General features: G+C 46.8%; 1 protein-coding gene across 2 annotated transcripts; it reads right to left on the bottom strand.

Annotated features, from left to right (window-relative positions):
• Nucleotides 1–1,738: 1,738 nt before the first annotated feature.
• Nucleotides 1,739–12,487, bottom strand: LYAR (Ly1 antibody reactive). 2 transcript variants are annotated; one of them, XM_074272944.1, is made up of 10 exons: nt 12,272–12,487; nt 10,785–10,919; nt 9,192–9,362; nt 8,564–8,678; nt 6,507–6,614; nt 5,571–5,654; nt 4,024–4,468; nt 3,843–3,926; nt 2,842–2,927; nt 1,739–2,074 (listed from the first exon to the last, which is right to left on the bottom strand). In XM_074272944.1, the coding sequence occupies exons 3-10, from the start codon at nt 9,311–9,313 to the stop codon at nt 1,940–1,942; spliced, it is 1,179 nt and encodes a 392-aa protein (XP_074129045.1). In that variant the 5' UTR covers nt 9,314–9,362; nt 10,785–10,919; nt 12,272–12,487; the 3' UTR covers nt 1,739–1,939. The 2 variants fall into 2 exon arrangements, with proteins under 2 accessions (XP_074129045.1, XP_074129046.1); XM_074272945.1 differs by lacking the exon at nt 12,272–12,487 and adding an exon at nt 12,017–12,263.
• Between the last annotated feature and the right edge of the window lie 50 nt (nt 12,488–12,537).

Genomic DNA, 12,537 nt, shown 5'->3' with positions numbered 1-12,537 from the left:
AAACCTTGCTTCTTGCCCAGCCTCCAAAGTCCTAAAAGGGAAATAACTTGTGGAGAAGGGTCTAGTCATCCCTTCTCCAACTAGTTGGTACTTAAGGGGCAGGCAAGCCAGCTGGAAACAGCAAGGCACTGTGATATACAGGATGTGGCTAGTGTTAGGCAGGCTAATCCGCTCACAGAATGCACAAGGCTATAACCCAAGCTCTGGGGCTATTCTCCTGGCAACTCCCTCAGTAAAAGCAGCCCCAACTCTTCAGCAGGTCTGGAAAAGGAACTTCTCACCACCAAAATCCTAGGACAGTCAAATGCTTTGTAGCTAAGGACTACGGGATCTTTCCATCCAACTTGTAGCTGACCTGTCATGTGCAATCTCCTACATATAAGCTCCCAGAAAGCAGACTTCTCTTGCTTTATTTTGAGCCTCAGAACTTAGCACAGTGCTTAGCATATGGCTAAATATTTAATAGTTTCTTATTGTGAGGTAAGAGAGTATGGAGCTATTTTTTGAAATCTAGAGCAGCTGGACCACTTTGCAGTTCAACCAATAATGCACCAGCGTCTGCTTTCCCACTAACTTTGCACCTATTTTCATCATCACTGTCATTTTGCAGCAAAGTGAAAACCAAGCTATTTTAATTTGCATTTCTACTATGGTCATGTTTCCATGTATCCATTTTATATTTTTAAATTCCTTAGAAAATTTCTTATCTTTTTGATGTTATAACTGTTTGGAATTTCAGATTTTGATCTTTAAAGCATCTTCTTCCAAGTCTGCGTGGTGTAAGGTACTTTATTGGGGTCTCCTATGCCTTTTATATCCAGGTTCTTTTTTTAGCTCATGGTACTTAATTTGGGTAGAGAAAACTCCTGCTCTGATACGCCCTGCCCAAATCCTCCCAGGTTCTGGACTTTCAATCCCTAGCTCCTGGCTGTCTCAGACCCATCCAACCATCGTACCCCATCACCATGGGATCTGGGTAGACAAAGTCAGAGATGACCTAGAAAATGCCTCACTTCTTAGCTGCTCCACAGTCCTCCCAAGCCCGAGAAACGCCTCGCTTACTTTCCAAACTTTTGTTTTCCCGTGTCTGGCACCCCATTTTTGTTTTGAGTGACTGTTCATCAGCTATTTACTAAAAATTAGCTTGAATAGCTTATAGTAGATTCTCTCTCTGAAGTAAAAAATGGGTGTGAGTGGCCACCCAGCCACAATCTCCTTTAGAGCTACTGTCCCCTCCCACCTCTACCTTAGGAGCTCGGAGAAATGTCCCAAGATCCATCCCAAGTGGGCCAATCACCTTCCCATCGAACCCCATCCAACCATCTCTCTAATCTGTGCTCTTCATCACAAGGCACAAGAGTCCGTGAATGGGAGGACGCAAATCCACCAGTATTGATGGAAATAATTAGCCAAAGCATCCCACGGATGGTGAGGAGGGCAGCTCTTCAAATATACAAAAGACAAAATATGGTTGTCATTCCTAGGCAGAATCCCACAACGCCCTCACACACATACGTGGGGGGAGGGACCGCCACCAAGTTCACAGAGTATTTCTGCTAGATTCAAAATGCTTCAAAAGAATTAACAAGTACTTCAATTAAATGGAATTACAATTTCCATCTCACTGTATAAAGCATGTCACATCACTGTTACTGGGTTTAATTGCTGCCAAGTTATTGGTAGATTCTTATAAATAAATTCGTACTTTTTCAGCTCCAGTCATTTTCTGGATCAGAAATTTAGAAGAGTGGCCAGCAATTATCTTTATTTTCAGTTAAAAGCTCTACCAAAAATATACATTTTTCCTTAACATTTAAAAAATAACAACAACACGAAATGGGAGCAGCTGTCAAATTCTCCAACTGTTTTACAAATCATGATGGATGGCGGAGGCAGGAAGCAGGAGCGCAGGGCATTCCTGAAGGAAGGAGGAAGGTGTTCATTTCAAAAGTTTGACTTTTTCCTTTAAGAGCCTAAAGGCGGGGTTCTTGCTGATCTTCCTGTTAAAGATGCCGAGCAGCTCCTCTTCTGATTTGTGGTGGTCGCTGGTCACGGCGTAGTATTGTGCTAAAACCTTCATGTAAACAAAAGAACGTCAAATGGACCCCTGTCCCGAAAGCTTCCTGATACTGTAAGAGTCAGTTTTGGGCCAGGGCCGCGGGGCAACAAACGACAGCAAACACTGAGACAAACCACCCCGAAGCAGAACAGGGCAGTGACCGGGCTCTCTGGTGCTCTGGGCCCAGGGCTTGGGCTAAGCACTCCACAAATGGCGCACGTGAGCTGCACACTCCTGGAGGGAGGGGCCATCACCCCCTTTTTAACAGATGGGGAAACTGAGGCAGACATCAGTTAAGGGACTTTTCCAGGGTCACACAGCTAGGGCTGGAGGAGTCCTGGCAGGGTGATGCTGGCAAAGCACGTACTTTTTCTAAGACCCAGTTTGCGCATCTGTGAATTGGAATGCTAACACACTGTGAATCCGGGGTGAATGCTCAGTGTGGGGACTCAGAACCAAAGAGCTTGAGATGGCAGAAACACCGGCCACCTTCCAGCCCAATGACTCCAGCCAGGTCACTTAATCTCTTTTTGTCCCACTTTCCTGCACTGTGGAAGGGGGACATATAAACAAGACTGCTCATGGGGCTAGCGTGAAACCAGATCTAAAGTGCGGTGCCTGGCATACAGTAAGCGCTCACTCAGTGCTTCTTTCTTTTCCCTACCTCACGGGGTTGTTATCAGGAAAGTTAATAGATTACAAAGATTACGCAGCACAAAAGGCCGGGATATTTGGAGGTAAGGTAACAAATTCATCAGTGATGCTAATTTCACGTGCCGTACCTTTTTCCTTAGTTTTTTAACAGATATTTCATTGTCCGGAGCTTGTTTCAGAACGGCTTTGATAGTTCCTTTCCAGTTGAATTTCCCTAAAATGTGATAAATTGTACAGAATATTGCAATGTGTGTGTACAGACACATAAGTAAAATACCTGCTGCACAAACAAGGCTGGCTGGATGGCTGCAACAGTGACCACGAGCCAACTCCTCTGGGAAAAGGCTGTGCCACGCTCTCTTGTGGCTGGGTGAGGGTGCAGCCCGTACCCCCTTTTGGGACTCCCCCAAGGTTAATACACACTCCCTCCCCCCACCTCCTGGAGGCCAGGGGGCCAGAGCAGCAGCAAACACAGGCAGAGGCTGTGGGTGCTTGGGCCCTTTCCTGCAGAAGGCCTTCAAGCCGGCACTCTGGAGCCCATTCAGTGGACATGCCGCAAACCCTCACAGAAGCCTCTCAACAGACAGACGGGGGCATTCTCCGCACTTCCCTGCAGTCTGTAGGTGACCAGAAATCCCCCCAAGTCCTTCAAACCTCTGCCTGCCTCATTTAATCCCATCACCTTGTTCCCAGGCAGGGCCTTTGTGGCCTAACTAGTCCTAAGTGGTCCTCAGGCCCCTCCCAGAAGGGGGAGGCGTGCTAAGGGCGGAAGGACACCACTGGCTGACGGACCCTATTACAAGCCTGCCAGGGCTCTCCTGCTAGTCTCTGCAGAGCCCTATTATCACCTCACCGGAAGGATGTAGCTGACGGGAGGGGGGGGGGGGGGGGAGACCAACCATAATACAAGGGAGTTGGGTCACCAAGGACATCACTCTGAGCCTTGTGGTCACACCCAACCATGAGCACTTCCTGCTTTTGGAGGGGTGTGCCCTAACACCAAAAACTTCCCACGAACCACCCTGTTCCCTCCACTTCCTATGACATCACTGCCCTTTCACAAGCCTCCAGCCCTTCCAGGCCCCTGATCCCAAGTTTCCCAAACTTAAACAATAGGGCGGGCCCATACCTTTCATTGGTGCTTCAACCTCTTCTGTCCCCACGCTTGCCTCTTCTGTGGGTCTCATTTTCTTCTTCTTGGAATCAGCTTCTTCTAAATGCAGGAAATGAAAGCACAGCAGGGTCACTCCTACTGCCCCCTAGGGGGCCAGGGACTAACCTCCCCACCCCTGACTCCTCCAGCCACTTACCTTCCGAGTGCTTCCGTTTCCGTTTTTCGGGCGCTCTGGGCGCCTCCTCCTCCATCCTCTCGCCATCCTGACTCCCATCGCCATTCACCTCGGCGTCCGGCACGCACGCCTTCTTGGCTTTTTTCTTCTTGTTTTTCCGCTTTTCTGCATTGCTGATTTCTGGCTTCTCTTCCCTCCTGGCATCCTCTTCTGCCTGGGCCCTCTTGCGCTTCTTGGATTTTGTGTTGCTGGAGTTTTCTTGGTGGTTTTCCAGCTTCAGCTCTTTCTTCTCCTTTTTCCGGCTCTTCTGCCGCTCCTCCTTGCGTTCCCTTTTGTTCTTCTTGCTCCCTGGCTGGCTGGCTGGTTTCTCACCATCTTCCAGGGGAGCCCCCTTGACTTTGTTTCCTGAGTGCTGATTCTCCACCTGGTTGAGAGGCTGTTTCTCTTGTTCTTTCATATTTGGTCCCTTGTTATCGGGGGAAAAACACAATTCAATATTGCTCTCCCCCGACCCCAACATTTCTTAAAACTCAGAGGAAGAGTTGTTTAGGGCAGAGAGAGCCAAAACCCTGGCTCTGAGGCCTGCTTCTGTCGCTTGCTAGCCATATATCGGGCAAGTCGCTGAATGTTTCTTCAGCCTCCAGCCGCTTCCTTATCTAAAACGTGGATAAACTTAGAAATGCCTACCTTCGCCACCATCCCAGAGATCACAGAGATAGGAGGCTCCACAAGGAAGGTGACAAGCAGCCAACCACACCAGCTCTTGGCCCCTTCCTCCCTGGAAGGAGTGAGCTCCCCACCACCCAGACCAGGTGACTAGTTCAAGCCTCTTCTTGTTTCTTGTAGCCTAAAGGCTTCCTCTTAGCAGCTGCTAAAGAGCCTGAAGCGTTTCTTTTTCTCAACTACCCCTTTAGACTACAGAAAACGAGATGTGTGATGGCTCATTCCAGATGTCGAGTTGGACAGATACTAAAAACTTCCCCAATTTTTTTTTTCCTGAATTAAACATCAGATTATTTTCTGCAAGACTTTGCCGGGACCAAAATGTTAATGTCAGTTGAAAACGTACTTCGCTTGTAAAGCAGTCGTGTATTAAGGCACATAAATTTGTCTTCAACAACATAAAACAAGTAGAGTACCCAATACCACTCTGACCAAGAAAAATGAAGACGTGTAGACTGTTGATGTCATGGGTGTTTACTGACAGGAAGATAATAAATAATCAATAAGAAGAGTCTTCCTACTAATAGCGCAGCCTACAATCGGGATGAACAAAATCCAAACCACCTTGATTAAAAGGATAAGCTGGTTAACATGAGGGCACATTACACCTGCACACCAGACCTGATCAGGTCTGCACTTTGTGGCCTATCCCAGGGACACGTTTGATGTTCAAGGCCTTGTCTAGGCCACAGGAAAACCCTCCCTCCAGCACAGGCGGGCTGTGGTTTATGCACAGATTGTCAGACACAAACAATCTCTACCAAAGACCATCACCCCCAAAGCAGAAACCAGCACTTCCCAACCACTGATCCTTTTAACTTTAACTGAATTCAAGTAAGACTTACATTTCTGGTAGCTTCAGAAAAGATATCCCACACCTGCTCCTGAAGAGAGTCATTATAAATTTTTAAACTGTTCTTCATCCAATTCTGCCAAGAAAAGACATTCAGTTATTGCATGATCATCTCCTCTAGAAAAACGTCCATGGGCCATTCCTAGTGTTTTGTCTGCCCATGAATGGCAAGGCCAGTAGTCACGGCACTCCTGTTCTTCCCCTGCCGTTACTCATTATTTTGGCGTCTCCTCTCCCAGACTGCTGATGGCTGTGAAATCCCCATCCTCAACACCTCATGCTCAGGGTAGGGTACAGGGCAGCTGAACATTGACTCTCCGGATACTGAGGGGATCGGCAATTCCAGTTCCCAAATACTGCCTTTCTCCAAACCTAAAGTCTCTCTCCCGCTTTTCACCTCAGAAGTTGGCCCACTATGATTTCATACTAACTCCCAATCCAGGTGAATTTATTTTACATCCACCTCAACTGCCACTGAAAATTGCCATCAACACCTATTTGAAAACAAACTCAGTAAGGTGGGTGGCAAGGGAAAGCACTTAGGAGGAATCCATAGGTCCACAAGAGCAGCCCTGAGAAACCGGATTCCCTCGATGATTTAATCAACGAGAATGCCTCTTCTGCTCCCTTGTGTCTCTCTTACTAAACCTCCCAAGATTTCCTCAATATTTTTAAAGTAAAAGTCTGAAAGCGGCTTCTCCACTAAAACTTTGTATTGTAAAATAAATTCCATGTGTGACCTTGTGGCTTAAAGAAATTTTCTGGACTAGTTGGAAAGTTAATAAGAAAATGTGCTTCAATCTTAAAAACAAAATAACAAAAACAACAACAACTCCTCCCCTCCCCCCGCCCCACAACATGCCCATGGACTTTGAGACTACAGAATGTTCTTTTTCACTTTTGTGAGGAAGTGATTTCAATTACTTACTTGAAATTTGGCCTTTTTTCTTGGAATATTGTCAAAACCACTAACTTTTTCTAAAATCTCCCGCAATTTGGGACTAACACTGGGTTTCTTCATCACCTCATGAATCTTCTGCAAAAGAAATTAAGAGAAACAAGCAAACGTGAGTAGTGACACAAAAGCAGCAAATCCAAACCTAACGCAAGTAGAAACTCACAATGACCAAAATCAGTGCCGGCCTTCACCTTGCTTGCCAAGGTCACAAAGGCCTGTTAATGAATCTGTAGCTTCCTCATGAAAAATAAAACATCTGGGCAAATGGTTAACATTACAGAGCATCCTTGAAATCAAGAGCTCTTTACCGGGGATTCTCAAACTTTAAGAAATTTTCTTACAACTTTAACATAATTGTTTTCCTTCGTAATTTTAGGTATATTAAAACACTATTCTGAAAAGGCGTTATGGCATGCTGGGGCGTGCACACGCACACACCCACACCCACACCAATCCACACACCAAGAACCCCTGATTTAAACTGACTTCCTTGAGTTAGAATCAGTAAGGTCTGAAGAATCAGAGACAATGCTGCTTATTAAGTCAGAGGGTTCTCATGATCCTATGTCTAGAGTCAGGCTCTGAGAAGTGACTGGAGGAAAATGGCATTAAATAAGTTGCTGGGGATTGGAACCCAGGGTCCTCAGATTGCATCGCCAGCGCTGGTTTCACTGTAGTGGGCTGTCAGGGGGAGCTTGTTTCCATTCCTACAACTATATTCTCGCTGTTTTTTATATCTTTTTTTTGGGTGAACCTATCTTCTCCCCCGTCAGGTTGTCTATTTGCGACTCCTACCACTTGGTCCGACAAATGCCAAATGAATGAGCCACACAACTGGTTTTAAAATTGTTATGTTTTTGCTGTTATTGGGCTTATATCCCAAAGAAATACTAAAGAGTGGAAAGGGACCTGTATGTGCCAAAATGTTTGTGGCAGCTCTTTTTGTTGTAGCTAGAAACTGGAAGATGAATGGATGTCCATCAGTTGGAGAATGGTTGGGTAAATTGTGGTATATGAAGGTTATGGAATATTATTGCTCTGTAAGAAATGACCAGCAGGAAGAATACAGAGAGGCTTGGAGAGACTTACATCACCTGATGCTGAGTGAAATGAGCAGAACCAGAAGATCACTATACACTTCAACAACAATACTGTATGAGGATGTATTCTGATGGAAGGGGAAATCTTCAACATAAAGAAGAGCCAACTCACTTCCAGTTGATCAATGATGGACAGAAATAACTACACCCAGAGAAGGAACACTGGGAAGCGAATGTAAATTGTTAGCACTACTGTCTATCTACCCAGGTTACTTATACCTTCGGAAGCTAATAATTAATGTGCAACAAGAAAAAGGTAATTACACTCATATATTGTATCTAGGTTATATTGTAACACATGTAACATGTATGGGATTACCTTCCATCAGGGGGAGGGAGTGGAGGGAGGGAGGGGATAATTTGGAAAAATGAATAAAAAAAAAAAAAAAAAATTTAGTTATGTTTTGGATCAAAATTAAGTTTTCTCTCAACTGCACTGGATCCCGTCTAGTATCTACTAAATTTGATGAAATGGATTTTTGGGGAGCTGTTTTGCAAATTTAATAATCACTGATGGATAAAATAGGTTTCAAATAAATGGCTTACAAATTTCAGATCACATCCCATTAATAACTGGCATTTCCTGGAAAAGTGATTTAGGAAATCCATCTGGTCAACAAACATCTTTCAAAAGAGTCAATAATAGTTATTCAAAGGGCTAATGTCTCAGAGTGTGGGATTCCACTACCCATTATAGTACTGACCATCTTTAAGGAAAAAGGGTGTTTGGAGCAATAAGTATTGAGCGGGAAAGTGAGGTAATTAACAATTTTCTGTCTCCTTGCTCTTTTTCCTCAGCAAAACCTCTTCCTGTCAACAAGCATCCTTTGCCTCAGAATCTGACACAGTCCTGGCATCCCAAGCACAACCACCACCATCACCACCCTCATCTCCACACGATACAATACAAAATAAGATGTACTCTACCTGAATCCACTCCTGCTGTTTCACATCTCCTTTGTTAGTTTTGACCTCATAACCTTTGCCACCATATTTTTGATCTTCACTGATGCACTTCACATGTTTTTTGTATTCATCACCCCTTAAATATAAAAACACATTTCAACAGATTTAAATTTAAAATGTCAATTCCTATCTTAATAAATTAAACATACAAAATACTACCTAACACATCGCTCATTCAAAAATTCCACTATCACACTTCTCAGTAATAATAATAATGATACTAATCTAGGATTCACAGCACTACTATGTGCCAGGCCCTGTGCTCAGGACTTTATAGTTACCCCACAATAGCCGTGAAAGGTTTTTACAGGCAAACAAAAGGTGAGTGCCTACCCAGCATCTCACATCTAATAAGAGTCTGAGGCTGGGAATAGAAGTCAGGTCTTTCTGTCACCCACAGGTCCATGCTATGCTCCCTTGACACTGCCCAAATAGGCATGTGCCTGCTGGGATCTCTGGACCTTTCCTTTTGATCTCAGATACCCCTATCAGACTCCCAATTATTGAGCATTTAAAGCTCAGTGTGGGGAAGCTAGGCAACAGCATGGTCATTCAGAATACTTTATAAAAGTCATAGTAAAAAGCTTACCAGAAGTCTTTGCCACAGTCAATGCAGGAAAGATATTGACAGTTTTTGCATATGTTCACATGTTTCTCCACTTGGCCTTTCTTCACTGATTCTCCACATGCATTGCACGTAAAAAACACCATTTCGTAAAAGTTTTTTTGCTCTACCCAAAATAGATGGAAAATTTTTGACCTAAATGAAAACATGAGATTAATTTTAGACATCTCAAAGAACACATAAAGTGAAAACATATCATGAAAAACACGAATATAAAAGAAACAGTAACTTTAAACAATAATTCATTCATGATTAAATGAGTCACATGGCTATCTTTCGAAATATATTTTACAGAGACATACACAGTACAAGCAAATATCAAAACAACCTAAATAAAATTACTATAGCGCTCAGTCAAGCCCAGTCTTTTTGATAAGCTTTCCCCCTCTCAAATGACTAAAACATAATCAAAAATACCAATTTATACCACCTGCCTAGTGACTGGTATTCATGTGTATGAAAATCATAGAAAGATGATTCTAAATTTGCATTACAAATGACTATAGCTCACCAAGTGCAACTACAATGTAAATAACAAGGTATCTATAGACATGGGGTGACAGCATGCAGGAGGAAGTTTAGAAATCCCTGCTCCTTTCCCTCACCAAAAAATAAATGAAAAAATCACAAGGTAAAAAATATAAATGTACTGGGGAGGACAGCTGTTTGTTAATTTGCTTACTTTGCCTCTTTGAAAAGCTAATAACTCAGGAACCTTTTTGTGCTTCTGTCATCGAATACCAAGTAAGCAAAAAAAAAAAAAAAAAAAAAAAAAAAAAAAGTCACAGAAAAAAATTCTTAACACCAGCCACCATTTGGAGAAACAAATGAGCAACTCATCTGATGGGATTGTCTTCAATCACTCACTTTCTCCAAAGCCCCTAGAACTGAGCCAAAATTTGGTCTTCGCTCAGTGTGGGCACACATCCTCCCGTCGGTACTCCTTCTCTACTTGAGGCCCTTTCTCCAGGACTCAGTCCTCATCTGACAATGGGACTAAGAAGTTTCAGAACGCTACTTTCAAATTGCTGTGACTGAATCGCCAGGCCCAGGTCCCCCAAGATAAAGGTGTTCTGGAGACACCCCGAGATCCTTTACGAAGGCATCTCTCATGAAGATGTAACGTTCTTTTGGCAGTGATTGATGGAATATGACACAAAGCACAGGCCTCGGGCACTGCCAGGAACACAAACCCGGTCTGTGGTCGGAGGAGGGGTAGCTCGAAGGCTCTTCCTATCGCCCCGAGGCCTCTGTGGGTGCTTCACAAATGTCAGTTAAGGATGACACCAGCAGTGATTCTACTGTAACTGCAGGAGCCACATCAGATTCTCGCTCTATTCTGATAGGACTACTTTAAATCTAATTTCGAATGATGACAAACATAAGGCTAACAGTCAACTCCAATAAATGGATTAAGGTCATGTTAGAAGTATGAACCCAAGAAAGCGTTACGAGCTATGATCAAAAGCTACAACATTTAAGAGTCGTCTTCTCGCTAATCATCTAGTTCATATCCCTGTAATTAACATTTCTACTGTGTCATCAGAAGCATACAACCTTTAGTGGTGACGAACTGGCCCACTTCTGGCCTGGAGTCTTGTGATTCTGATAGGGAAATCCCAGCAGCTGGCCGAAGGGAGGGCGCAAGACCCGAAGCTGGGCTGCTGTCTGCAATCAATGGGCCAGGGGGCTCTGGGAGGGAAGAAGATAAACAAGTGACAGACTCCCCAAAAGGCCCGATGCTGTCCAACCCAGCTCCACCGGGCAGCTTCTCCCACGGGGTGACCGAGGTTTAGATGGAGGGCCCCCCCACATGGCAGTGTGAGGTCATGGAAAAGGGAGGGGGAACCGGAGGAGGACGCGGCAGGCTCCTGTCAGGCTCTGCCAGAGTCCTGCACTGGTGGGCACTGGCGGTAGCCCAGGTTAGAGCCTCAATGCATCCTTCTGGAGCAGCTCGGGCGGTCGGGCTCCACCACACTGGCTACTGCGAGTTTTACAAGGTTCCAGGTCTCCCAGACATCTTTGTTTAGTTTTTTCCTTACTTTCTGGCCCAGTTTTGACTCCTAAATGAGGGGCTGCTATTCTAGAAAACAACTCTGGACGTGGCTGGGAGCCTTGGGTAAATCACGGGGCTCTCTCGCAGTTCTTGCTAGTTCCGAGTCGGAATGAGTAAGATAACGCTTGCAGCTTCCCGCTCCCCGGAGGCCCAGCCTGCCAGGCAGCCCTGCACGCTACAAAGTGCTCTGCCCACAGAGCAGCGCGCAGCCATCAAGGCCCTGGCCCAGCGGAGATCGGGGCTCCCTTCTCTGGAGCCCCCGCGAGCTTGGCTAGGTTCCCGTGCGCCCGCGGTCTCTCATCCAGGCTGGATTTGGGAGCAGAAGGAAGCCAGGACTGGGCGCGAGCCCGCTACGTGGGGAGCCAGCCTGGGGCCCCTAAAGTCTCCCGGCTCTCCATTTATTAGGTGCCTACTGTGTGGCCGCAGGGGAGAGCCGGGGCAGCACGTGCCGCCACACTCATGCATATGCACACTGGAGGAGTCACCCACAAGTTTTCCGAGTCTCTCTACTTCCTGGACCGCCCCCTTCCCCGCCCCCTCCCTGGCTTCTCCCTCTTACTTCTCGGAGGCCCTAAGAGGCCATGGGGGGTCACTTCCCTTCCCCATCTCAGCCACTCGCAGATCATCGGGGAGGTGGAGGAGGGAGGGTCCGCCCGCCCCCCCTTCTCCCGGAATTCGGTGCGGAGCGCTCCCACTCCCGCGGACTAGTCTCCCCTAGCCTCAGTTTCCTCACCTGACCGTACCCAGCACACAGTAGGGCAGCCCCGAGGCTGGCCACGCCCATCCCAACCAGTGCTCCCACCTAGCGGCGGACTCCCGGACATACGCGCCCTCCTCGCTCCGGCAGCGTGGGTCGCCCCCTCGCCCACCCTCCACAAGGCCCCAAGAAGGAGCGTCCCGGGGGGCGCACGCCCGGCAGGACCCCGGTCCCGACTCCCCTCGGCCTCCCTCCGCAGCCTCAGCCCGCCCCCTCCGGACCATCGCTCACCCACGCCGCGCGCCGGAGAACCGTTTCAACCGCCCGCGCCCGGCACGTGGGCTTCCCCGGGGCGGCGCGTCCCGCGAGTCCGCCTCCCGCCTCCAGCCCACGCCGATTCTCTGGGACTCTCCAGCTCGGAGAGGGAGGCGGGGAGCGCGCAAGGGAGGACGCGCGCATGCGCACGCTGCCACTTCTCCGGCCTCATCCGCTTCGCGAGGAAGTGACGTTGCCGGAAGTGCTCGGAGATACAAGGTGCTGTCAAAGGTCCGGGCCGA

The sequence above is a fragment of the Sminthopsis crassicaudata genome, chromosome 6 (genome assembly GCF_048593235.1).
Source record: "Sminthopsis crassicaudata isolate SCR6 chromosome 6, ASM4859323v1, whole genome shotgun sequence".
NCBI lineage: Eukaryota > Metazoa > Chordata > Mammalia > Dasyuromorphia > Dasyuridae > Sminthopsis > Sminthopsis crassicaudata.
This window is presented reverse-complemented; position numbering and strand designations above follow the sequence as displayed.

Bases quoted from the DNA above. Each gene is read 5' to 3' on its own strand.
- LYAR (XM_074272944.1), bottom strand. From the start codon at position 9,313: ATGGTGTTTTTTACGTGCAATGCATGTGGAGAATCAGTGAAGAAAGGC. The intron at 3,927-4,023 runs GTAAGTGGCTGG...TCCTGCATTTAG, and splicing joins GAAACGGAAGCACTCGGAAG to AAGAAGCTGATTCCAAGAAG. The intron at 2,075-2,841 runs GTACGGCACGTG...GTTTACATGAAG, and splicing joins TTAAAAAACTAAGGAAAAAG to GTTTTAGCACAATACTACGC.